Source organism: Pelodiscus sinensis, chromosome 20 (genome assembly GCF_052426305.1).
Source record: "Pelodiscus sinensis isolate ZL-2025 chromosome 20, ASM5242630v1, whole genome shotgun sequence".
In the NCBI taxonomy this organism is placed as follows: domain Eukaryota; kingdom Metazoa; phylum Chordata; order Testudines; family Trionychidae; genus Pelodiscus; species Pelodiscus sinensis.
In genome coordinates, this window is record NC_143071.1 from 420,148 (window position 1) to 445,093 (window position 24,946).

At 41.8% G+C, this 24,946-nt stretch overlaps 1 protein-coding gene across 2 annotated transcripts in view; it reads left to right on the forward strand.

Annotated features, from left to right (window-relative positions):
• Window positions 1-24,946, forward strand: part of CCDC57 (coiled-coil domain containing 57) — a 173,555-nt gene that overhangs the window by 7,946 nt on the left and 140,663 nt on the right. For both annotated transcript variants that reach the window (XM_089771854.1, XM_089771855.1), the window contains exons 2-5: window positions 2,913-3,321; window positions 10,886-10,994; window positions 14,867-14,968; window positions 19,848-20,005. In XM_089771854.1, coding sequence (XP_089627980.1) covers window positions 2,921-3,321; window positions 10,886-10,994; window positions 14,867-14,968; window positions 19,848-20,005 — 770 coding nt within the window. In that variant the 5' untranslated portion in view covers window positions 2,913-2,920. The remainder of the gene's footprint in view (window positions 1-2,912; window positions 3,322-10,885; window positions 10,995-14,866; window positions 14,969-19,847; window positions 20,006-24,946) is intronic.

Genomic DNA, 24,946 nt, shown 5'->3' on the forward strand with positions numbered 1-24,946 from the left:
ACCTTTCCCTATGCTATCCAAAACTAAAAAAAATGTTTGGCGAGAGTTTCCCCTACATTATGTACCAGTTCCGACTTACATACAAATTCAACTTAAGAACAAACCTACAGTCCCTATCTTGTACGTAACCCGGGGACTGCCTGTACAAGCAATACAGCAGGGTTCTCAGGCAGCCTACCTGCTTGCCCCACCCACACACAGGCTGCAGGAGCCGTGCGCATTGGTGAATAAGAGCTTGAGGGAAGGGGGAGTGGTGTTTCCCATGCTGCCTGTTCTTCAAACAGGCAGCTCCCATTAGCCAGAAATCAGCCAATGGGATTGTGCTGAGGGCGAGAGCAGCGCATGGAGCACCACTCCCTGTTCCCCCAGGCTCACAGCTGAGAGAGAGAAAAAGCTGTGGCAGCTACTTTTCTGAGCAGAATAGGCGCAGCGTGGAGCAAGCGGGGAGTCTGCCTGAGGCTCCCCGCTGCATCCACAGGCTGGGTATGATGGCTTGGTGGGCTGGATCCAGCCCCGAGACCGTATTTTGCTCAGCCCTGGTTTAAACCTAAGGTTGAAGCAGTTAACTGATTGACCAGATGAATTTGTAATATGCTAGATATGACATAAATACAGGACTATGTAGCACTTTAAAGACTAACAAGATGGTTATTAGAACTGTTTTTTAATTGCATCCTTTGGTATATATGGTTGTGACAATTTTCTTCCACTATTTGATCTGAGGAAGTGGGTCTGGCCCATGAAAGCTCATCATCTAATAAACCATCTTGTTAGTCTTTAAAGTGCTACATAGTCCTGTATTTTGTTTCAGCTACACCTGACTAACACGGCTACATTTCTATCACTATTGACATAAATAGTGAGCCTAACAAATAGAAGGAAGAGGATCAATAAAGGACAAGGATTATAACAAGTTTACATGATTATTCAATTTAGGCTTGTGCACATCTTGAGCAGTAGATTAAAAAATAATTTAAATTATTGTAATTATTTGCAATGCAGAGTGATTTAAATCAAGGTGATTAAAATAATTGGATTATATAAAGTTTCCCCTGATACTTCACATATTTCTTTAAAAAGGGTGCAAATCTGATCACTAAAACGTGCTAATTTACAACTCAGCATAGCATTTTTCAATGTCTAGGAGAATATACTTTGTGTAAATATTTTAGGTAACTTGATTTTTATTAATTTAGGAAATAGTGCCTAATAGTCGTTACCTATGTCAAGCTGCAGGTACAGCAGCAGTACATTAGGGATGATAAGAACTAAATCAAAGACAATAGCACTTTTATTTTATTAAACTAAATGTTACAGAAATGTTTCACATTTGCAGTTTCAGCAGTCTCCTGAGTTGCCAGGTGACAGCTGTCCTTCAACTCTTTTTAGAGTTTGTAAAACTTGAAAAAATTAATTCTCCGAAAACTAAATGTACGGTGTCCTTAAAACGTTTACAACTAGCTCTCATCTTCCCCACTCCCACTTAGTGACTAGTTGAGTACCCGATAAGCAAATGGTTATCAGGTAGTTGCTTTCCCCCTCCCCCTTGCTACCTCTATCAGAGAGAGGTAGCGGGGGGCGAGGGGGAATCACAAATCCGGCTTAAAAGCACCCCCCAGCACCGTCTCTGTGGGGAGGCAGGGGAGGCAGAGGGCAGTGGGAAACGGTCCTGCTTGCTCCAGTTCGATTGCTGCACTTGTACATTTCAAAGGAAGAGAAACAGAGGACTACTTTGGTCCCTGCTGGCATGGGTTTCCACTGGGTCTCTCCCTTTGAAATATACAAGAGTTGTGGGATAGCAAGCACCTCCCTTATCGAGTAGTTGATGGGAATTCCATCAACTACTCGATTAGCTGATTAATTGGAATTTAAAAAACAACCAGTGCTTTTTTTGTGATGGTATTGCTTGATACGCAGTACCGGCACCTCCAGTCAGAGCTCAACAACTTTTGCCCTGGAGTACTGGCACCTTTTTTTTTTTTTTTTTAACTAAACAAAAAAATACTGAAAACAACAAGTACTCTGGTAGCACTTTAAAGACTAACAAAACATATAGATTGTATCATGAGCTTTTTTTTGTGCCCATGAAAGCTCCTAATACCATCTACATGTTTTGTTAGTCTCATAGACTCATAGACCTTAAGGTCAGAAGGGACCATTATGATCATCTAGTCTGACCCCCTGCACAGTTCAGGCTACAGAATCTCACAAGTCTGGTAGCGCTTTAAAGACTATTTGTTGTTTTTTTAAGTTTTTCGTGTTAAGGACTAACTCGGCTACTCCACTGAAGCTAATTGAAATTTTAACATCCCTACTCCCACTGTCATTTTGATTCATAGACTGAAACAGAAATACGAATTTTTTCCTGCTTTTTCAACTCCCAGTCAATTTCTTAGATATGTGTTAATAATACAAAATTATGAAAATTTTATCTGTGCTTGTGGAGGAAGCTACTGCTCTGAAAAGTTGACAGGCTGCTCCTGGTTATCCAGCTACCCATTCACTTCCCTTGTTTGAGTGCTGTTCTTTCATTAAGAACTCTTCAGTTAAATGTCCTGCATCACTACAGACTTCCATTGTGTGTCATTGGGCAAGTCTCAGTTTCCTCTGACTCAGTTTTCCATCTGTTTCCTAGGGATAATAGTACTTATCCATCTCATTGAGGTGTTATGAGGATATTTACATTTAAAAGATTGTGAGGCTGTCAGATATTGTGATATTGGGGTCATATAAGTATGTAAGATAAGTAAATTCCTGCTCTTAGCCATGACCAAAAAGTTAAAGTTCCTTTTGAATTTATAAGACATTTAGCTAATTATGAAGCACAATAAATGGAGTTTGGAGAAGTGAATGGTTGGAGAGGAGACATTTTCACTTTTCAGACTCCAATCAATAATTTTTTTCTATTGTAGGTTTAATAATGTTACAAATGGAGAAAGAACTGAATGAACTTCTTGTGAGGAAAGAACAAGAATGGAAAGAGCTCCAGGCTTGTCAACTCACTTTTCAGAAAACAACATTGCAGGATACCAGAAAGCAGCTCCAGGAAATGCATACAAAATTCAACAGGTTAAAAGAAGATTTCACTTATAATCTGAGAGTTCTCGAAGAGAGAGACAGAGAGCTGGAGCGCTACGATGCCATGTTTACTCAGTTGAAAATGGCTGAAAATGCTAAACAGGTAGAAGTTAGCGATCTTAGGATACAGCTAGATAAACTGCAACAAATGCTTGTCAAGGAAACCCAGAAACAAAAGGATCAGCAGTACAAATATCAACAAAAACTTAAAGAACATCAGTTAGAGCTGGAGCGCCTGCACAGGTAAGAGAGTATAAAGAAAAATCTACTATCTTGGAAAAGTAGACATATAGTCTCCCAGTGATTGTCTGTGTGTCTGATAAAGCAGGATTTTCTTTAACACATTAAAAAAGAAAATATATACAAATCTGACATGCAGATTAAAAACTCCATTGTGGCTGAGCTGTCCTTTGCACAAGAACAGAGTTAGGGTGTGCAAAGGTAGCTTAAGCCATCTTTACAGCATTGATATTCCCTTTCTAGTGGAGGACTTCCAAACCTCTGGCATTAAGTTAGAGAATTGCTCTCAAATGGTGCACTGAATCTCTGAGACAAAAGCTGTGAGATGGGGGCAGGGGAGAGGCTGGCAAAGAAATGGATGGATCTCAGTGTTGATAGAGGAGAAGCTTTTCCTGTGGTCATGTGGGGATTGAGACATTTGTGGTCTGTGAGATCAGTTAGGAAGTGTAGGTAAGTGTGTATATCTTACTATAATTTACAGAGGACGGGTATATTTGTCTACAGTGTGTCAAGGGTTAAAAGGGATTCCATCAGTTTACAAGTCATCAGGCCTGTCAACCGGAGATGCAGGAGAGAGGAGCAGTAAAGGGGACAACTGCCCTGGAACCCAGCAATACAAAAGGGCCAGGAGCTGCTGCTACCACCGCTGCTACTACAGCAGCAGTAGTGGTGGTTGGAGCCCCTGGCCCTTTAAATTGCTGCTGGAGCAGTGTGTGCTCCAAGCAGCACTGAGGGCTGCCAAGAGGAGGTGCACCCCTCTCTGTCCCACCCCTTCTGCCTGAGGCCCTATCCTGCGAGGACTAGGGGCCCAGTGAGGCTGTCGGCCCCACAGCAAGTCACATCTTGGCTTGAATCTTTCATTGTTGAAGTAACTCCCAAGAGCTCTGTACTGTACCATTGTATTCAGCAGGATCCACGTGGTCCCTGGAAGTTCCCAATGCAGATACAGTTATAGGAACAGGGCCGTAGAAAGGGTTAGCATAGCCAATTTAGCAATCAAGGACTGATAGGTCAGATACAGACTCAGGTGCTAAGGAACCTTGCACAATGCTTTCAAATGACAAACCTGAGAGTTTAGATTCATAACTTTGCTAGACACTAAAAACTATGGATTTACAGTTTATTACAACAATCTATAATCTACTAACAACCCCTTCCCACCAGCTGCCTTTCCTCCCATGAATGGAGGAATGTTAATGGAACACTTTACTGTGAATAGTCCCGGGAATAGTCCCAGGAAATAAATGGTAACTAGTTACGCTAAACAGCCTCTTTCACTTTGTATTTAGTTGTGACACTCTGAGTAGGTTTCCCAGACCTGAAGAAGAGCTCTAAGTAAGCTTGAAAGTTTGTGTCTCTCACCAACAGAATTTGGTCCAATAAAAGATATTACCTCCCCCACCTTGTTTCTCTGAGGCCTTGTCTATGGCTATGTCTAAACTACATCCATCTTTTGAAAGAGGGATGTAAATTAGGCAGATCGAAAGTGCAAATGAAGTGGGGATTTAAATATCCCGTGCTTCATTTGCATAATTGCATCACAGTATTCTTTTGAAAAAGGGTATTTCGAAAGTGAAACCGCCATCTAGACGCGGTTCTTTCAGAAAAAAAACCCTTTTTTGAAAGATCCTGTACTAGATGGCAGTTTCACTTTCAAAATACCCTTTTTCAAAAGAATACTGTGACGCAGTTATGCAAATGAAGCACAGGATATTTAAATCCCTGCTTCATTTGCACTTTCGATCTGCCTACTTTACATACCTCTTTCAAAAGAGGGATGTAGTTTAGACATGCCCTAAGTTACACAGTTGTGTGGACAAAAGTCAGTTTTTGTTGACAAAACAGTGGAGAGACACACTCTGCAATACTCTTTCCACCAATTTAACTCTCTTGCTGTGGCAGCATAATAAAACCACCACAATGAGAGGTATTTGAGCTTTTTGCAAAGAAGTTGGAGCAATGCAATGTTATTGTAGACACTGTGCTTACTTTTGCTGGCCTAAGTACTCTCCAGGAAGTGTCCTGCAATGCCCATCATGACTGCTCTAGTCAGCAGTTTCAACTCCTTTGCTCTAGACTCTAGAGTCAAGTAAATAGGCATGCACCCCTCCCTCATTAAAGCCTTGGGAATTTTTGAAATTATGCTTTCTGTTTGTTCAGCATGGAGAGTTCACATAGCATCTTCCAAGCTGACACATACATTCCCATTTGGAGTACGCCAACGTTGTTAGGTTTTTGGGGAGAAGAGGCAGTGCAGTCACAGCTCTGATCCAGCCATACAAACTTTGATACCGCTGAGCATATTGTTTGTGGCATTAAAAAGGGCCATGAAAAAAGCCTGTAGTAGTGCCGCGCTAAGATCAGGGACATGAAGCAGGTGCACCAGAAGGCAAGGAAGCCCAGCTGTCGCTCTGCTGCAGTATCAAAGACCTACTGCTTCTGCAAGAAGCTGTACACCATCCTTGGAGATGGCAGGAGTCTTGTGGATACTTCAGGAGAACTGGAGGCAGTGGCCAGTGGAGTCAACTCCAAGGATGAAGTGGTGGATGAGAAGATTGAGTTGGAGAATGTGGGTCAGGTGACATGATTATTTGGTGGTGCGGTGAGCCAGGACCTCTCAAAGTCTCCAGAGGGGTCTAGCCAGTCTCAGCACTCTGGCTTTGACACTCCTGAAGCAAGAGTGGGGAGTTCTAGTAAGTACTCATTTTGCTTTGATACTGCAAGGTGACATGAGGTAGAGGTGTCCTTTAATTAGTTACATGATGCAAGTGGGAGAAGGGCTAGGAATTAACAATACTATGTACTGCTTGCATCTGCTTCTCATTACCTTGCTCAACTGTAGAGAGGAGGCTCTGCAGAAAGGTTTAAGGCATAGCAGGATCTCTTGGGCATAGCATTCCCCCTCTCAAGGGGCATCATGCCAGAGTTCACCCCTCTGTACCAACAGACAGGTGGCCCACAGACCTGCATAGTCCAAAGGTGGTGTGCTGGGGCTTGGTGACTTGAAGTGTAGCTCGCTGGTATCTGGATGTAGACCGCATGTCCAGGGCATGCACCCCACTGGCACTCATAGAATCATAGAATACTAAGACTGGAAGGGACCTCGAGAAGTCATCGAGTCCAGTCCCCTTCCCTCATGGCAGGACCAAGTACTGTCTAGACCATCTCTGATAGACATTTATCTAACCTACTTTTAAATGTCTCCACAGATGGAGATTCCACAACCTCCCTGGGCAATTTATTCCAGTGTTTAACCACCCTGAAAGTTAGGAACTTTTTCCTAACGTCCAATCTAAACCTTCCTTGCTGCAATTTAAGCCCATTGCTTCTCGTTCTATCCTCAGAGGCCAAGATGAACAATTTTTCTCCCTCCTCCTTATGACACCCTTTTAGATACTTGAAAACTGCTATCATGTCCCCCCTCAATCTTCTCTTTCCTACATTAAACAAACCTAATTTTTTCAGCCTTCCCTCACAGGTCATGTTCTCTAGACCTTGAATCATTCTTGTTGCTCTTCTCTGTACCCTCTCCAGTGTCTCCACATCTTTCTTGAAATGCGGTGCCGAGAACTGGACGCAGTACTCCAACTGAGGCCTAACCAGCGCAGAGTAGAGCGAAAGAATGACTTCTTGTGTCTTGCTCACAACACACCTGTTAATGCATCCCAGAATCATGTTTGCTTTTTTTGCAACAGCCTTACACTGTTGACTCATATTTAGCTTGTGGTCCACTATAACCTCTAGATCTCTTTCTGCCGTACTCCTTCCTAGACAGTCGCTTCCCATTCTGTATGTGTGAAACTGATTGTTCCTTCCTAAGTGGAGCACTTTGCATTTGTCTTTATTAAACTTCATCCTGTTTACCTCAGACCATTTCTCCAATTTGTCCAGATCATTTTGAATTATGACCCTATCCTCCAGAGCAGTTGCAACCCCTCCCAGCTTGGTATCATCTGCAAACTTAATAAGCGTACTTTCTATGCCAATATCTAAATCGTTGATGAAGATATTGAATAGAGCCAGTCCCAAAACAGACCCCTGAGTAAGCCCATTTGTTATACCTTTCCAGCAGGATTGAGACCCATTAATAACTACTCTCTGAGTATGGTTATCCAGTGAGTTATGTACCCACCTTATAGTAGCCCCATCTAAGTTGTATTTGCCTACTTTATTGATAAGAATATAATGCGAGACCGTATCAAATGCCTTACTAAAATCTAGGTATACCACATCCACCGCTTCTCCCTTATCCACAAGACTCGTTACGCTATCAAAGAAAGCTATCAGATTGGTTTGACATGATTTGTTTCTTTACAAATTTGTTTGACATGATTGGTTCTTTACAAATCCATGCTGGCTGTTCCATATCACCTTACCACCTTCCAAGTGTTTGTAGATGATTTCCTTAATTACTTGCTCCATTATCTTCCCTGGCACAGAAGTTAAACTAACAGGTCTGTAGTTTCCTGGGTTGTTTTTATTTTCCTTTTTATAGATGGGCACTATATTTGCCCTTTTCCAGTCTTCTGGAATCTCTCGTGTCTCTCATGATTTTCGAAAGTTGACAGCTAGAGGCTCAGAAACCTCCTCTTATCAGCTCCTTGAGTATTCTGGGATGCATTTCATCAGGCCCTGGTGACTTGTAGGTATCTAACTTTTCTAAGTGATTTTTAACTTGTTCTTTTTTTATTTTATCTTCTAAACCTACTCTCTTCCCACTAGCATTCACTATGTTAGGCATTCCTTCATCAGACTTCTCGGTGAAGACCGAAACAAAGAAGTCATTAAGCATCTCTGCCATTTCTAAGTTTCCTGTGACCGTTTCTCTCTCCTCACTGACCAGTGGGCCTACCCTGTCCTTGGTCTTCCACTTGCTTCTAATGTATTTATAAAAAGTCATCTTGTTTCCCTTTATTCCTGTTGCTAGTTTGAGCTCATTTTGTGCCTTTGCCTTTCTAATCTTGCCCCTGCATTCCTGCGTTGTTTGCCTATATTCATCCTTTGTAATTTGTCCTACTTTCCATTTTTTATATGACTCCTTTTTTATTTTTAGATCATGCAAGATCTCGTGGTTAAGCCAAGGCGGTCTTTTGCCATATTTTCTGTCTTTCCAATGCAGCGGAATAGCTTGCTTTTGGGCCCTTAATAATGTCCCTTTGAAAAACTGCCCACTCTCCTCAGTTGTTTTTCCCCTCAGTCTTGATTCCCATGGGACCTTACCTATCAGCTCTCTGAGCTAACCAAAATCCGCCTTCCTGAAATCCATTGTCTCTATTTTGCTGTTCTCCCTTCTACCCTTCCTTAGAATTGTGAACTCTATTATTTCATGATCACTTTCACCCAAGCTGCCTTCCACTTTCAAATTCTCAACCAGTTCTTCCCTATTTGTTAAAATCAAATCTAGAACAGCTTCCCCTCCCCTCCCTCGTTAGCTTTTTCAACCTTCTGAAATAAAAAGTTGTCACCAATGCAGTCTAAGAACTTATTGGATAGTCTGTGCCTCGCTGTGTTATTTTCCCAACATATATCTGGATAGTTGAAGTCCCCCATCACCACCAAATCTTGGGCTTTGGATGATTTTGTTAGTTGTTTAAAAAAAAGCCTCATCCACCTCTTTGATTATAATGTCAGAGTTGTTCCAGAGGCTGTGGATGGCACTGCATTCTGCACGACTGAGGTTACAAGGCAAGTGATGCTGTTTTTCCACTATTTCTGCCTGTGAACGTCAGCTGAAGCATTCTATGTAGAGGTCCAGACTGTCATTTCGACCCTCAGGAGGAGTCCATGTGGAGTTCTTCTTGTGCTGTTGGTGGGAAGGTATCTGTGTGTCACTGCACTGTTCAGTGTTGTGTTGGAAGTATTGGGCTTCATCCTCCCTGACTGGATCCACCTCGTCATCTCTAGCCTGATTCTGGCCTGCATATTTATACCTGCCTCTGGAAATTTCCACTACATGCATCTGACGAAGTGGGTCTTTGCCCACGAAAGCTTATGCTCCAACACTTTGGTTAGTCTAGAAGGTGCCACAGGACTCCTCGCCGCTTGATCTATTTAGTTTATTGTTGCAAGACAAACATGTCCCCTCTTGTGTTGAGGTTGGGATCACTTCTAGGTTGGGATCACTTATCACCCCGGGGCTGAGTCTACCCAACCACCCTTAGCTTTGGAGTGGTGCAGCCTAGAGTCTTGACTCCCATGGTCACAGGTAGGGTTGCCAGGTGTCCGATATTTGCGGCTTCTGTCTGGTTTAAAAAGAAACGGTATTTTCTTTTTTTCTTGGACGGAAAACATTCCTCTCCTGGTGTGTGTTGTGTCTGGCATGGGGAGCCGGGGGCGGGGGGGGGGGGAGGGGGTTTAAAGGTGCAGGACTCTTTTGTGTATGTGCATTTTTTTTTTGTTTGCACAACAACTTTTTTTTTTTTTTTTTTTTTGCTCAACCAATTTTTTCTTAAGCATGTTCCGTATTTTTTGTGATTATCTGGCAATCCTAGTCACAGGCTTCAGCAGATTGGCGGCTGGAATGCATGTCATCCCTGTGCTTTTATGCCCAGCAGTGCAGAGGAGGTGTGGCCTCTTTGGCATGAGGTTAACGTTTGCTGAACCAGTGCAGGGCAAGCGTGCACCAGCTCATTTATCGAAGAGAAAGTTAAGAGATGGTTTGATCATGCTCAAGTCTATAAGTAACTACACAGAAAGAAGATATCTGTTGCAAGAGGGCTCTTTAACATATCAGACAAAGGCATAATGAGATCCAATATCTGGCAATTCAAGCTAGCGAAATTCAAACTTGAAATGAGTCACAAATTTTTAACAATTAGGGTAATACCCACTTGACAACTTAAAAGAGATGAGGTGTACTCTCCATCCTTTGAAGTCTTTCATTCATTAGTCCAGGTCTACACTACAGAATTGACAGCCTAGCTTCATCTTTTAGAAAGTGTGGAAAATCATCCCTGACATAGTTATGCTGGTAAATACCCTCATGTAGGGTATTTTTTTGATGGAATAGTTTGTCATTTGGAGAGGTGGCTTAAGTATACAAAGTTCTTTTTGATGGTAAGTCTGCATCTCTACTAGGAGGCTTTGCTAATATAACTATACTGTCTTTGTAATGTAGACTAAAAGATACACTGAAGCTCAACCAGAACGTACAGCCGGTCCTCGAGTTATGAACGGTCGATTTACAACCGTTTGTACTTACAATCAAACTTCCTATTAAGCGGTCATAAATACTACGACCAAGTGTTTGGTCTGTAACTTTTTTTTTAAGTCGGGGACTGGCTGTATAACCTATGCAGGAGTTTGTAAAAATCATTATAAGGGTCTCTTCTGATCTGAAAAATCTATTTAAATTGTTAAATATTTTCTTGTTTGTAAAAGAATTAAAATAATTATTTTGCAATACTTTGTTGTGAATGAAAGTTAAGATGCATTTTTGTTTAAGAAATTCCATTTTAGCAAGTTATATTTGTATGAATGTATTGTTGCTCGGAGAACTTTTCAGAAGGTCATATCAATAGTTCATAATTGGCCACATTTCATATAAATTGGTTTTGTGTTGTTATAGTGCTAAGATTTCAGACATTGATCATCCATGTGAAGAGTATAAGAAGCTAAAACAGCAGTTGGAGCAAAAACTCCAAGAAGTGGAAGGAGAGCTTGCTTTGCAAAAACAGGTATTGGAGTCTGTAAAAAACAATGTTGTGTTAAATGACTCACAGTAGATGGAATTTCTACTTTACAGTCCATCCGTTCTCATGTGAGAATTATGAATTATAGGTGAATGCTCTGGGTAGGTGTATTTATCAAATAGCTATTCAGGCAGTCCTTTTTAGCTCTAATGTTAACTACCCATTAATGTAAGATGTCCAATTGGTAGTATTGCATGTTACTTTACAGTAATAGGTGTCATGTGGTATTTGCATACTGGCAGTTGGTTTACTTACTAGTCTGGCAGCCTCCCTTTGGGAAGAATTGGTAAGATACGTTTAGTAAACTGAGATGGATGGAGTAAGATTCTTATATATGGTGATACAGCCAGCACACTGTGCTAAATTGGCTAGCCTTCAAATTCCAGGAAAGGTCAGCTTCTGTAAATCAGAAGCAGTTTTAGGCTTGGCATATGGGTTAAAGACACAGATTAACATGTGCCAGCATGCTGAACTTCTCTGATTTCAAGACTCTCTCCTCCCGCTTTTTATGCCATTGTTAACACTCAGTCATTTGCTGCTATTAATACTCAATCATATCATAATGTGAGAATGCTTAGCCATGGAGTTTGTTTGAGCTCTAATTGTGTAACCTGATTAAAGGTATCTTACTCCCTACATACTGCAAAAACAATATTTTGTAGGATAATTTATACTCACTTCCGCTTTTTAAAAAATTGTATTTAGGAAATTTCAAGCTTACAAATGTAAATATCAGAAACAAAGTGACAGTCATTACAGTGGTGAGCTTTATGTTTTTGTTTAGCAAAATATGCAGTAATATAATCATCAAATCCATCTATTTAACAGGTGTCTACCCTGACAGGGCTTTTGGCTACTGGATGGAGGGAGGCAGTAGAAATGATATATTGTGGTTTTCATATGGCTTTTGACACAAGTCTTGCAAAAATTAAAATATATTACAGGCAGTCCCTGGGTTACGTACAAGATAGGGACTGTAGGTTTGTTCTTAAGTTGAATTTGTATGTAAGTCGGAACTGGTACATACTGTAGGGGAAACTCTAGCCAAACATTTCTCCAGAGCTCAGTTTTATTCTCCCACACCTCACTTGCCTCAGTCCTTTATTCTCAAGCTGAGGTGTCTGCTGAGAAAAGCCGCTCCGTATCTCCCTGGTCTGCTGGGGGGGAGGCGCTAGCTTCGCGTCTCCCTGGTCTGCTGGGGGGAAGCAGCTAGTGCGGGGTTGCCTCACCCCGTTTGTAAGTAGGGATCCAATGTAAGTCGGATCTATGTAACCTGGGGACTGCCTGTACATGTATTGTTTAGACTCAATTCCATACGATGGTCTCATAAGCAAACTAGGGAAATGTGTCTAGATTCAGTTACTATAGGGTGTATGGATAGCTGTCTGGAAGACTATGCTCAAAAAGTAGTTATTAATGGTTTGATCTTAAATGGGGATGGAGTATTTTGTGAGGGTCTCAGTCCTGGGTCTGGTACAATTCGATACTTTCATTATGTACTTGGATAATGGTGTGGAGTGAATGCTTCTAACATTTTTACTTCACATTCCCCTTTACCCCTGTTTGTGCTTCCTTTCCCCAGAGCTGGTAGAGGGAGACATTGATAAGAATAAGGGGGCTGAGACCACAGTTGGGAGGCAGGAGCAGAGCCCCAAGCACAGGGCCTGTAGCTAGGACCCCCTATACGGGACCAGGATCAGAGACCCAGACACAAAGCTGGCAGTGCTGGGACCCTGAGCACAGAGCTGGCAGCTGGGACCCTGTGCAATACCCGGTGGTTCTAAAGTCATCCCCCCTGCCCCCCCCCCCCGCACAGCTAGTTCCCATGCGTATGCTTCCATCCCTATTGTTCTGTGATGTTATGATATTATAGTGATTCTCTTTATAACATCCAGGTCATGATGTTTTGAGTAATTTTATTAACATCAGTAAAACTTTCAGGGAGGTAGCCATGTTGGTTGTTTTTGATGAAACAGACTAGGAATTCAGTGGCACCTTAAAGACTAACACCTTTATCACAGTATAAGCTTTGGTGGCCTGCAGCTCACTTCATCAGGTGCATAAAATGAAAGCTTCAGTTTAGCAAGGGTGTATATAGGGATGGGAGTGTTGTTATATCAGTGCTAATGAGGCTAATTCAATCAGAGACTCTATTCTCCCTGGACACACAGTAAAAGACTTGAAAATTGCCATAGTTGAGCAAAAAAACTCTGGGGCATGAAATTGCTGAGCTGGAATTCATATTCAAACTTGACACCATCAGAATGGGTCTGAATACAAAAATTAATTCCCCTCTTTGGGCTTTCTCATCTTATCAACTGTTGGAAGTGGACCACATTCATCCTAAGTGAATTAGCCTCATTAGCACTGATGTTACACTCCCATCATTGCATACACTCCTGCCAAACTGAAGCTTCCCCTTCATGCACCTGATGAAGTGAGCTGCAGCCCACGAAAGCTAATGGCATAATACATGTGTTAGTCTTTATGGTGCCCCAGGACTCCCTGTTCTTTTATTTTTAAAGTAAAATAATTGATTTGTCTCATCACTTCAAGTCTTTTAATAGCTCCAGTTGTATTTGTGCCAAACTTTACGAAGATTTAGATTTTTTTTTCTGGTAGTGTTCATGGTTCAAGTAACTAAATAATATCTAATTTATGCAAGAATAGAAAAAGTCATCATGCTTTACTGTCAAGTTGCATTTATAAAATATTCATAAGTGATAAACATGAATTTTAACCAATTGTTATAGATTATTATGGAGTCCAACAGGTCAGTAGATTGTGTTTGACCCATCTATAGCTCTCCTCTCTTGATATGGTTATAACCACCTATAACACACTATTCATAACAATTAACATTTTAAAAATTCATTATCCCTTTGTAAACTACTTATAATTGGACCTTAATATACAATATGACCAAAAATTGTGCTGAAATAATTTATTCTGTGTTTTCACATTTTGTAATCTGCTTCATTTATTGTCATTGGTAGTTTGAGGTTGTTGCTTGTTGTTTGATAATTCATCTTTCTAGAAGGAAAGCCCGTAATAGTACCAGTAGAAGCAGCACATTCTTAGTTCCATATGGGAATATAGCTTATTTCACTGTTCAAGTAAGTTTTAAAGTAAAACTCACATTTCTGTATCAAAAGTTATAGGTTGCATAGTTGGATAAATATTTATTATAAAGGAATATGACTTTAATATATGTACACTAGAAGATTTACCTGGCTATTGATTCTGTCTTTTTTTCATATGGTTTTCTGAGAAGCAGTCCCATTCCAGGCACATCCCATTTTCTTGGCACAACCAAGCCCTGACCTTGCTCTGTTCTGATAAGAGGAAGCTGTATACCAAATTTAGTGGTCTTAGCACTTACCGTTTAGGAGGAGTTCTTGAACAGATGGACAGACAGATAAACTCTCTCAAATAAATAGTAGTTTTTAGTAAAGAAATGCATTTGGCAATCTCATATTTTCTACGAATGTGGATCATTTTGACTTTAATGATATGGAAGATGCCATTTTCGATAACACATGAGCTATGTTTATACTGATTTTTTTTAAATCCCTATTATTGTTGTTGCATTGGCATAGCTCCACTGGTGCAAGCAATGGTGAGAAAATTACTGCATGCAGGACATAATATTTTAGCCAGTATGTTGTCTAACTCTTCTCTGAACAAATCTAGATAACACAGTGGTCAGGACACAGTGGTAACTGATATATGGTCTATATGAGGATTCCCATTGTTGTTCCCATCAGTGGAATTGCGTTAGTAGTGGCAATAATGGGAAATGTTCAGTATATGACTTTTTATGGGACTATTAATCCATTCCCTGCAATACATTACAGGAGCTGTTGGTGGAATTTGATGCAGAAATTAAAAAGAGAGACCATGCATTTCGACAGCAGGCAGATGAAATGAGTAATTTAGTTCTTTCTCATGAACTCAAGGTAATTATTGTCTTTAAACTATTATTTTGTTTTATCTACAAAATAAACACACTTTACTATAACCCTGAATTTGATATATTCTGTGATACAAATATATAGCTCACACTCTTCCTTCCTTCACCCCTGACTAAGTGAGCTGTTTCCAAGATAGTAGAAAGTGGAGATACTTAAGGGTTGTCTCTTAATTCCTTTATGATTAACAGAATCTTCCTGCACACTGCTGACAGATTTTACTCGTCAGTCTCCAGAAAGTCTCCAGTCTGATCCTCGAGGGTTTGATGTTGACTATTAGGGGAGAAATACAGAGACTCTGTATAGAAGGATGAATTCCACAACTCTTGAGTTTACCCATTTTATTACTGATGTCCAATTATTTCAGTGTGTTCTAATTTGTTAAAGCACTTATGGGGTTGGTGCCACTTAAAATTAATTGCAGCATAAAACCATAACATAAGAACGGCCGTACTGGGTCAGACCAAAGGTCCATCTAGCCCAGTATCCTGTCTACCGACAGTGGCCAGCACCAGGTGCCCCAGAGAGGGTGGACCGAAGACAATGATCAAGCAATTTGTCTCCTGCCATCCCTCTCCAGCCTCTGACAGACAGAGGCCAAGGACACCATTTTATCCCCTGGCTAATAGCCTTTTATGGACCTAACCTCCATGAAATTATCTAGCTTCTCTTTAAACTCTTTTATAGTCCTAGCCTTCACAGCCTCCTCTGGCAAGGCGTTCCACAGGTTGACTACACGCTGTGTGAAGAACTTTCTTTTATTAGTTTTACACCTGCTACTCATTAATTTCATTTGGTATCCTCTAGTTCTTCTATTTAGGGAACTAATAAATAACTTTTCTTTATCGGCCCTCTCTACACCACTCATGATTTTATATACCTCTATCATATCCCCCCTCAGTCTCCTCTTTTCTAAACTGAAAAGTCCCAATCGCTTTAACCTCTCCTCATATGGGACCCGTTCCAAACCCCTAATCATTTTAGTTGCCCTTTTCTGAACCCTTTCCAAGGCCAAAATATCTTTTTTGAGGTGAGGAGACCACATCTGTACACAGTATTCAAAATGTGGGCGTACCATAGTTTTATACAGGGGCAGTAAGATATTCTGGGTCTTATTTTCTATCCCTTTCCTAATAGTTCCTAGCATCCTATTTGCCTTTTTGACCGCCGCTGCACACTGTGTGGAAGTTTTCAGAGAACTGTCCACGATAACGCCAAGATCTCATTTCTGATTTGTCATAGCCAATTTGCCCCATCATACTTTACGTATAGTTGGGGTTATTTTTCCCGATGTGCATTACTTTACACTTATCCACCTTAAATTTCATTTGCCATTTTGTTGCCCAATCACTCAGTTTGGTGAGATCTTCTTGGAGTCCCTCACAGTCTGCTTCTGTCTTGACTATCCTAAACAGTTTTGTATCATCTGCAAACTTTACTACCTCACTGCTTACCCCTTTCTCCAGATCATTTATGAATAAGTTGAAAAGGATTGGTCCCAGGACTGACCCTTGGGGTACACTACTAGTTACCCCTCTCCAATCTGAAAATTTACCATTTATTCCTACCCTTTGTTTCCTGTCTTTTAACCAGTTCTCAATCCAAGAAAGGACCTTCCCTCTTATCCCATGGCTATGGAATTTACACAAGAGCCTTTGGTGAGGGACCTTGTCAAAGGCTTTCTGAAAATCCAAGTATACTATATCTACTGGATCCCCCTTATCCGCATGTTTGTTAACCCCTTCAAAGAACTCTAACAGATTAGTAAGACAGGATTTCCCTTTACAGAAACCATGTTGACTTTTGTCCAACAAATTATGTTCTTCTACATGCTTCACAATTTTATTCTTTACTATTGTTTCGACTAATTTGCTCGGTACTGAAGTTAGACTTACCGGTCTGTAATTGCCAGGATCGCCTCTAGAGCCCTTTTTAAATATTGGTGTCACGTTGGCTACCTTCCAGTCATTAGGTACGGAAGCCGATTTAAAGGATAGGTTACAAACCACAGATAATAGCTCAGCAATTTCCCGTTTGAGTTCTTTTAGAACCCTTGGATGAATGCCATCTGGTCCCGGAGATTTGTTAACATTAAGTTTTTCTATTTGTTCCAAAACCTCTTCTAATGACACTTCAATCCAGGACAGTTCCTCAGATTCATCACCCACAAAGGACGGTGCAGATTCAGGAATCTCCCCAACGTCCTCAGCCGTGAAGACTGAAGCAAAGAAATCATTTAGTTTCTCCGCAATGTCTTTATCATCCTTGACTGCTCCTTTTATAGCTTGATCGTCTAGGGGACCCACAGGTTTTTTAGCAGGCTTCCTGTTTCGAATGTACTTAAAAAACATTTTGTTATTTCTTTTTGAGTTTTTGGCTGGCTGTTCCTCAAAATCTTTTTTTGCTTTTCTTATTACATTTTTACACTTGATTTGACAGTGTTTATGTTCCTTTCTATTTATCTCACTAGGATTGGACTTCCACTTCTTAAAAGATGCCTTTTTGTCCCTCACTGCTTCTTTTACATGGTGGTTAAGCCATGGTGACTTTTTTTAGGTCTCTTGCTATGTTTTTTAATTTGGGGTATACATTTAAGTTGGGCCTTTATTATGGTGTCTTTAAAAAGTTTCCATGCAGCTTTCAGGGATTTGGCTCTAGTCACTGTGCCTTTTAATTTCTGTTTAACTAACCTCCTCATTTTTGTGTAATTCCCCTTTTTGAAATTAAATGCCAGGGTGCTGGACTGCTGAGGTGTTCTTCCCACCACAGGAATGTTGAATGTTATTATATTATGGTCACTATTCCCAAGCGTTCCTGTAATAGTTACCTCCTGGACCTGATCCTGCGCTCCACTGAGGACTAAATCGAGAATTGCCTCTCCCCTTGTGGGTTCCTGCACCAGCTGCTCCAAGAAGCAGTCATTTAAGCCATTGAGAAATTTTATCTCCGCTTTTCTTCCTGAGGTGACATGTATCCAGTCAATATGGGGGTAATTAAAATCCCCCATTATTATAGAGTTCTTTATTTTGGTAGCCTCTCTACTCTCCCTTGGCATTTCAATGTCAGTATCGCTGTCCTGGTCAGGTGGTCGGTAATATATCCCTACTGCTAATTTCTTTTTATTGGAGCATGGAATTACTATCCATAGCGATTCTATGGAACATGTTGATTCACTTAATATTTTTATTTCATTTGATTCTACATTATCTTTCACATACAGTGCCACTCTGCCACCCACCCAGCCTGCTCTATCCTTTCCATATATTTTATATCCCGGTATGATTGTGTCCCACAGATTTTCCTCATTCCACCAGGTTTCAGTGATGCCTATTATGTCAATCTCCTCATTTAATACGAGGTACTCTTGTTCACCCATCTTATTAGTCAGACTCCTAGCATTTGTGTACAAGCACTTTAAAAATTTGCCACTGCTTATTTGTCTGCCCTTCCCTGGTGCATTGGATTCCTTTGTATGCGGTTGTTTGTCTGCTCTGGCCTATGGTTTGCCCTCTCCCCTCCTCTCTTTCTGACTACAGCTTAGAGAATCTCTATCAATGGATTCTCCTCTAAGAGAATTCTCCCTCCGATTTACGTGCATCTCCGCACCAATCGTCTTTCCCCCATCTCTTAGTTTAAAAACTGCTCTACGGCCTTTTTAATGTTTAGTGCCAGCAGTCTGGTTCCACTCTGGTTTAGGTGGAGCCCATCCTTCCTGTATTGGCTCCCCCTCTCCCAAAAGTGTCCCCAGTTCCTAATAAATCTAAACCCCTCTTCGCTACACCATCGTCTCATCCATGCATTGAGACTCTGAAGCGCCGCCTGCCTACCTGGCCCTGCGCGTGGAACTGGAAGCATTTCTGAGAATGCCACCATAGAGGTCCTGGATTTCAGTCTCTTTCCTAGCAGCCTAAATTTGGCCTCCAGAACATCTCTCCTACCCTTCCCTATATCATTGGTACCTACATGTACTACGACCACCGGCTCCTCCCCAGCACTACACATAAGTCTGTCTAGGTGCCTCAAGAGTTCCGCAACCTTCGCACCAGGCAGGCAAGTGACCATACGGTTCTCCCAGTCATCACAAATCCAACTATCTATGTTTCTAACGATCGAATCACCCACTACTAACACCTGCCTCTTCCTAACTGGCATTCCCTCCCCCTCAGAGGTATCCTCAGTGCGAGAGGATACCGCAGCATCCTCTGGGAGGAGGGTCCCAACTACGGGATGGTTTCCCTCTGCTTCCATTGAATGCTCTGTTCCCTTGAGACATTCATCCTCCTTAAGAGCACTGGGGCTCTCAGACTGGAGGTGGGACAGTACTACAGTGTCCTGGAAAGTCTCATCAACATAGCTTTCTACCTCCCTTAGCTCCTCCAGTTCAGCCACCCTGGCCTCCACAGCCCGAACTCGGTCTCTGAGGGTCAGGAGCTCCTTGCAACGGGTGCACACATACGCCACCCGCCCACAGGGCAGGTAATCATACATGTACACTCGACACAATAAACTCTGCTGCTGGGCTTCTGTCTGCATTTTTCTAATGAATAAGTTTAAGTGTAAACTGGGATTCTTTTTAAACCTCTGGGCTACGTCTACACTGGCCACAATTTCCGGAAAACCCATGCAAATCAGGTAAGTCAGGATAGGGAAATCCGCGGGGGGATTTAAATATCCCCTGTGGATTTAAATAAACATGTCCGCCGCTTTTTTTTCTGGCTTGGGGAAAAGCCGGAAAAAAAGCGTCTAGACTGGCGCGATCCTCCGGAATAAAGCCCTTTTCCGGAGGATCTCTTATTCCTACTTCGATATTGATTCCTACCTCTTGATATTAGTTTCTAATTTTGAGTATTGTTTTCTCCTTTGAAAGGTGAAGTTATTGACCACAGAACTGGAGGCTCTGAAAGAGGCTGGGATGAAAGCTGCAGAATCATTGCAAATAGCAGAAACTACTAATTTGAAGTTGGAGAAAGAGGCCAAATGCAAGGATCGGGAACTTAAAGATTTTGCAGCCGTGAAAGATGCTCAGTACTGTACAATTCTAGCTATGATTAAGAGCTGCTGCTTTTGAAATCACCTTTTCCTTTCCATCTCATAATCTCAGTAGCTTCATACCTCTTGTATAAATAACTCTGTACTTTAATAGTACAAACTATCATAGTCGCAACAGAAGGCAATATCCATTGATCTGAGTACTCACTACAGTGTCTCTGGGTAGTGTGGGTGTTAGTCAATTTCTGCATCACTATTTGGTATAACCTTTTAAAAAAATATTTGTTTTTATCGAGTATTTATAAACACTGTGTTATAGTTCAGGCATGCTCTGCATGTTTGACCATTATCTCAATCTTTCTGAGATCACATTTCCAAACCAATGAGTCTACATCTGCAGATCTCAGGGTATGTCTAAACTATGAAATTTGGTCAAATTTAGCGAAATTGACATTTAGCATCTGATTTTGTTAAGGTTGAAGGTGAATTCCCTCCCTATGCACATTTGGGCCGCAGAGTGAATCCCTACTTCCATGGCTTCCATCGACTCAGAGCGATGCACCGTGGATAGCCATCCCAGAGTTCGTGGTGCCCATTTGAATTCTGGGTTAAGCTCCCAAAGCCTGATTGGACGAAAATATTGTGGCAGGTGATTTTGGGTACATGTCGTCGGCCTCTCATGATGCAGTTACTTCCTCCCTCCCGCCTTTCCTGAAAGCAATGGCAAACAATCGTTCTGTGCCTTTTTTCCCAGATTATCCATTCAGGCAACATATCCGTTCATGGCAAGCATGGACCCCATTCAACTGCACACTGCTATTGCGAGCATTACAAACACCTCACACATTATCCTGTGGTATGTCCAGAACCTAGCCAGCTAGTACAAGGAAGTGTGTGAGGATTGAGTAACTGGCATATGTTGGTGATAGTTAGGCATGTTGACACAATAGAATACTGATTCTGGTCCTTAGATGCAGGCACAAACTGGTGGGACCACATAGTTATGCATGTATGGAATGATGACCAATGACTGCAAAACTCGCATATCTAAGGCCACTTTCATGGAACTTTGTGAATTGCTTTCCCCCACCTTCAAGCACAGAATACGTAAATGAGACCTGCTCTGACAGTTGAGAATAAATGGCATTAGCTGGGTGGAAGCTACTAATCTGTCAGGATTCATTTCAGAGTGGGAAAATTTACAGTGGGAGCTGGTGTGATCCAAGTAGCCAGGGCAATCAGCACCCTTCTACAAGGAAGAATAGTGATTCTGGGAAATGTGCAGGACATAGTGGATGGCTTTCCATAATGGGATTCCTTAACTGTGGTGGTTGAAAGATGGAGCGCATATCCCTGTCTTGATGCCAGACAACCTTGCCAAAGAGTACCCAAGGGGTACTTCTCAATGGTATTGCAAGCACTGGTGTATTACAAGGGCCATTTCATTGACATCAACGTCAGCTGGCTGGGAAAGTGCATGACACCCACATCTTTACAAACTCCATTCTCTTCAGAAAACTGCAAGATGGAACTTTCTTCCCAGAATGGAAAACTACCATTGGTGAAGTTGAAATGCCAATGGTTATCCTTGAAAACCCAGTCTACCCCTTGCTGCCATGGCTCATGAAACTATATACAAGCCGCGGTGATAGTAGTAAGGAGCAGTTCACCAGCATGCTGGCAAGTGCAGAATGGTGGTAATATGTGCCTTTGGCTGTTTAAAGGCCTGTTGGTGCAGCTTACTGACTAGGTTAAACCTCAGTGAATTCATTATTCCCATTGTTGCTGCTAGCTGTGTGTTGCATTATATTTGCTAAAATAAGGGGGAAAGTTTCTGGTGGAGTGAGCTGTTGAGGCAGATCACCTGGCAGCCACTTATGAGCAATCAGACACCAAAGCAATAGTTGGAGCACTGTGCATTGGAGAGGCTTTGAAATCCAGTTTCAGGAATGACCAGATAATGGTGTGACAGTTTCATGTATTGCTCATTACCAGGCTTCTCCCTGTTGCACATGTACTGCCCTGTAAACCAAATGCCCCGCTCCAATTGCACTTGGCACAGTGAATAAATAGCCTGTTGTTCTGAATTCATGCATTTTTATTTAGGCTACACAGTGAATACAGACAGCACTGAATAGAGAAGTAATTGAGGGTGTTACAAGGGTCTGATAACACTGTGGTGGGAAGAGCACAAGGCTTCAAGGCTCATTACATTTGGTCTGTGTAGCAATCATATCTGTGGGAATGACAGCCTTTTGCGCTATGAGCCATTCCCTGGAGTTGAGTGAAAGGCTTCCCAAGCCTTCTGCCCTCTACATTCTAGACGTCTGAGAGAGGAGGATATGGAACTTGGTGAAGAGAGCAGGTGGTTTATTAATGAGTGCAGGGTAGCTATGTGCTCTAGCTGCCTTTCTTGTATATCTACTGGGCACCTCACCAGGTCTGTTCCTGGGGCTTTTCCTGTGTACCTGAAAGTACATCCGAGTAGAAAGTGCTGGCCAGAGTGGTCACATTGTGGGACACCTCCTAGGGTATGTCTAGACTACATGGTTCTGTCGACAGAGCCATGTAAACTAGCCTACCCGACATAGTCAATGAAGCCGGGATTTAAATATCCCCAGCCTCGTTAAAATAAAAATGGCTGCCGTGCTATGCCGGATCAGCTGATTGTCAGCACAGCGTAGGAGTCTAGACACTGATCGGTCGACAAAGGAAGCCTTTGAATTGAGGCTTACAGGATCGGTCAACAAAGGCTTCCTTTGTCGACTGATCCGTGTCTAGACTCTCGCACTGTGCCGACAATCAGCTGATCCGGCACATCACGGCAGCCATTTTTATTTTAACGAGGCTGGGGATATTTAAATCCCGGCTTCATTGACTATGTTGGGAAGGCTAGTTTACATGGCTCTGTTGACAGAGCCATGTAGTCTAGACATACCCCTAGAGGCCAAGAATGTCAACTTGAGCAGAGTTGTGTCTGCACTACCCTAATTTGACCCAAGATGGTGGAATTTAGCACAGCTCCTCTCATCAAGCTGTAGTAGAGCTGTCGATTTAAAAAGTGCTTACAGTAGGCAGAGGGAGCTTGGTGGTGTAGACACATTGATTATAAAACTGATCTAACGTGGCTCACTTTGGCTTATTTTCATAGTGTAGACCAGGCCTCAGATTGGAACCCTGTGGTTCAACCCACTTTGTCATTCGGTTATAGAACATGCTGGTTCACCAGCTGTACTTACCTCCAGCAGGCGCATCTGGGTTCATGCCAGAGTTAACTTAGGCTAAGCCTGAGAGTTAACTTAGGCTTCCATTTAGCTACAGCCCACTCATAATCAAACAAGGGAGGCTTCCCACAATGTTCATAAAAGTATTACAGTAACTAATTTTGACCTTTAACTTTTCTTGTGTTGTCCCTACATGCTTGTACTATTCTTTGTACTCTTCCTTACTAGTTTGTCCATGTTTCCTCTTTGTGTAGGATCCCTTTTTCTTTTCAGATGATTTAAGACAGTGGTCCAGTCTTAAATGGTGGTCTGGTGGTTGTTTCAGTTCATGGACCACCAGGCCAATCCAAAAATTTTCATGGACCACCTCTTTTTTGAGACATGATAAAAAAGAACAGACAACATTTTGGTTTGAAGTTTATTTCTTACTAACAGATTTTTGGATTCTCTTCTCACTGACAAGCTTTTCAGTGTTTGGAGTGGTACTTGATAATGCACAATGAATATCACTTTCCATTGCAAGCTGAGTCCTCTGTTTGGACTTAACATGCAACAAACACAAAAATCCAGTCTCATACATACTGGTATAAGTTGATGCAAATGACAAAAGAAATCTGACTGCGTGTGCTGACAGATTTGGGTAACTCCCGGTCATGCTGGCCCAAAATTTCTCCATGGTAGACTGCTGGCACATGTCTTGAGCCGCAAAATCATTTTTTAGATCCAAGAATTCCTCCTGCAGATCTTCTGGAACACTATTAACATCTGTTGTAAATGGATTCTTGATGAAAGATAATCCATCCCTTGTCCTGTCCACCTCCAAAAAGTATCGTTGGAATTTGTCTCATAGCTTCCGTAAATGATCGAGAAGTTGCATCCGAATGGCTTCCTTTTCCCTGAGCATGGCATCCACATATGGAAATTGAACCAAATTATTACCTTCGACTCTTATGATCCAGAGTTCCAATTTGTCAAGAAAAGCCTTGATGACGCTTTGGTGAGAGAACAGATTTGCACCTTTCCCTTGCAGCTGAAGATTCAGTTTGTTCAAGATTCCAAAAATATCAACAAGATACGCAAGTTCTAAATTTGACTGCATCAGCACATTTCGGAATTCCTCTTTCCCTTGAGCCTGGAGAAATAAATAAATAAACTCCTCTCTCAATTGAAAAACTCTGTTGAGTACGTTCCCTACTGACAATCACCGTACAGAAATGTAGAACAGCAACACATCAAAGTTGGAACCCATGTCCAGGCAAAATCTTTTGAACAGCCTAGTGTTCAGAGCCGATGATTTGATGTGATTCACCACTTTCACCAACCCTTTAAAAACGGCATTTAGTCCATCAGGCAGGCTGTGTCTAGACTGGCCAGTTTTTCCGGAAAATCAACCGCTTTTCCGGAAAAACTTGCCAGCTGTTTACACTGGCTGCTTGAATTTCCACAAAAGCACGGACTTCCTACTGTAAGAAATCAGTGCTTCTTGCGGAAATACTATTCTGCTCCCGTTCAGGCAAAAGTCCCTTTTGCGCAAAGCTTTTGCTCAGTGTAGACAGCTCAGATTTGTTTTCTGCAAAAAAAGCCCCGATCGCGAAAATGGCGATCAGGGCTTTTTTGTGGAAAAGCGCGTCTAGATTGGCATGGATGCTTTTCTGCAAAAAGTGCTTTTGCGGAAAAGCGTCCGTGCAAATCTAGATGCTTTGTTCTGAAAATGCTTTAAACGGAAAACTTTTCAGTTAAAAGCATTTCCGGA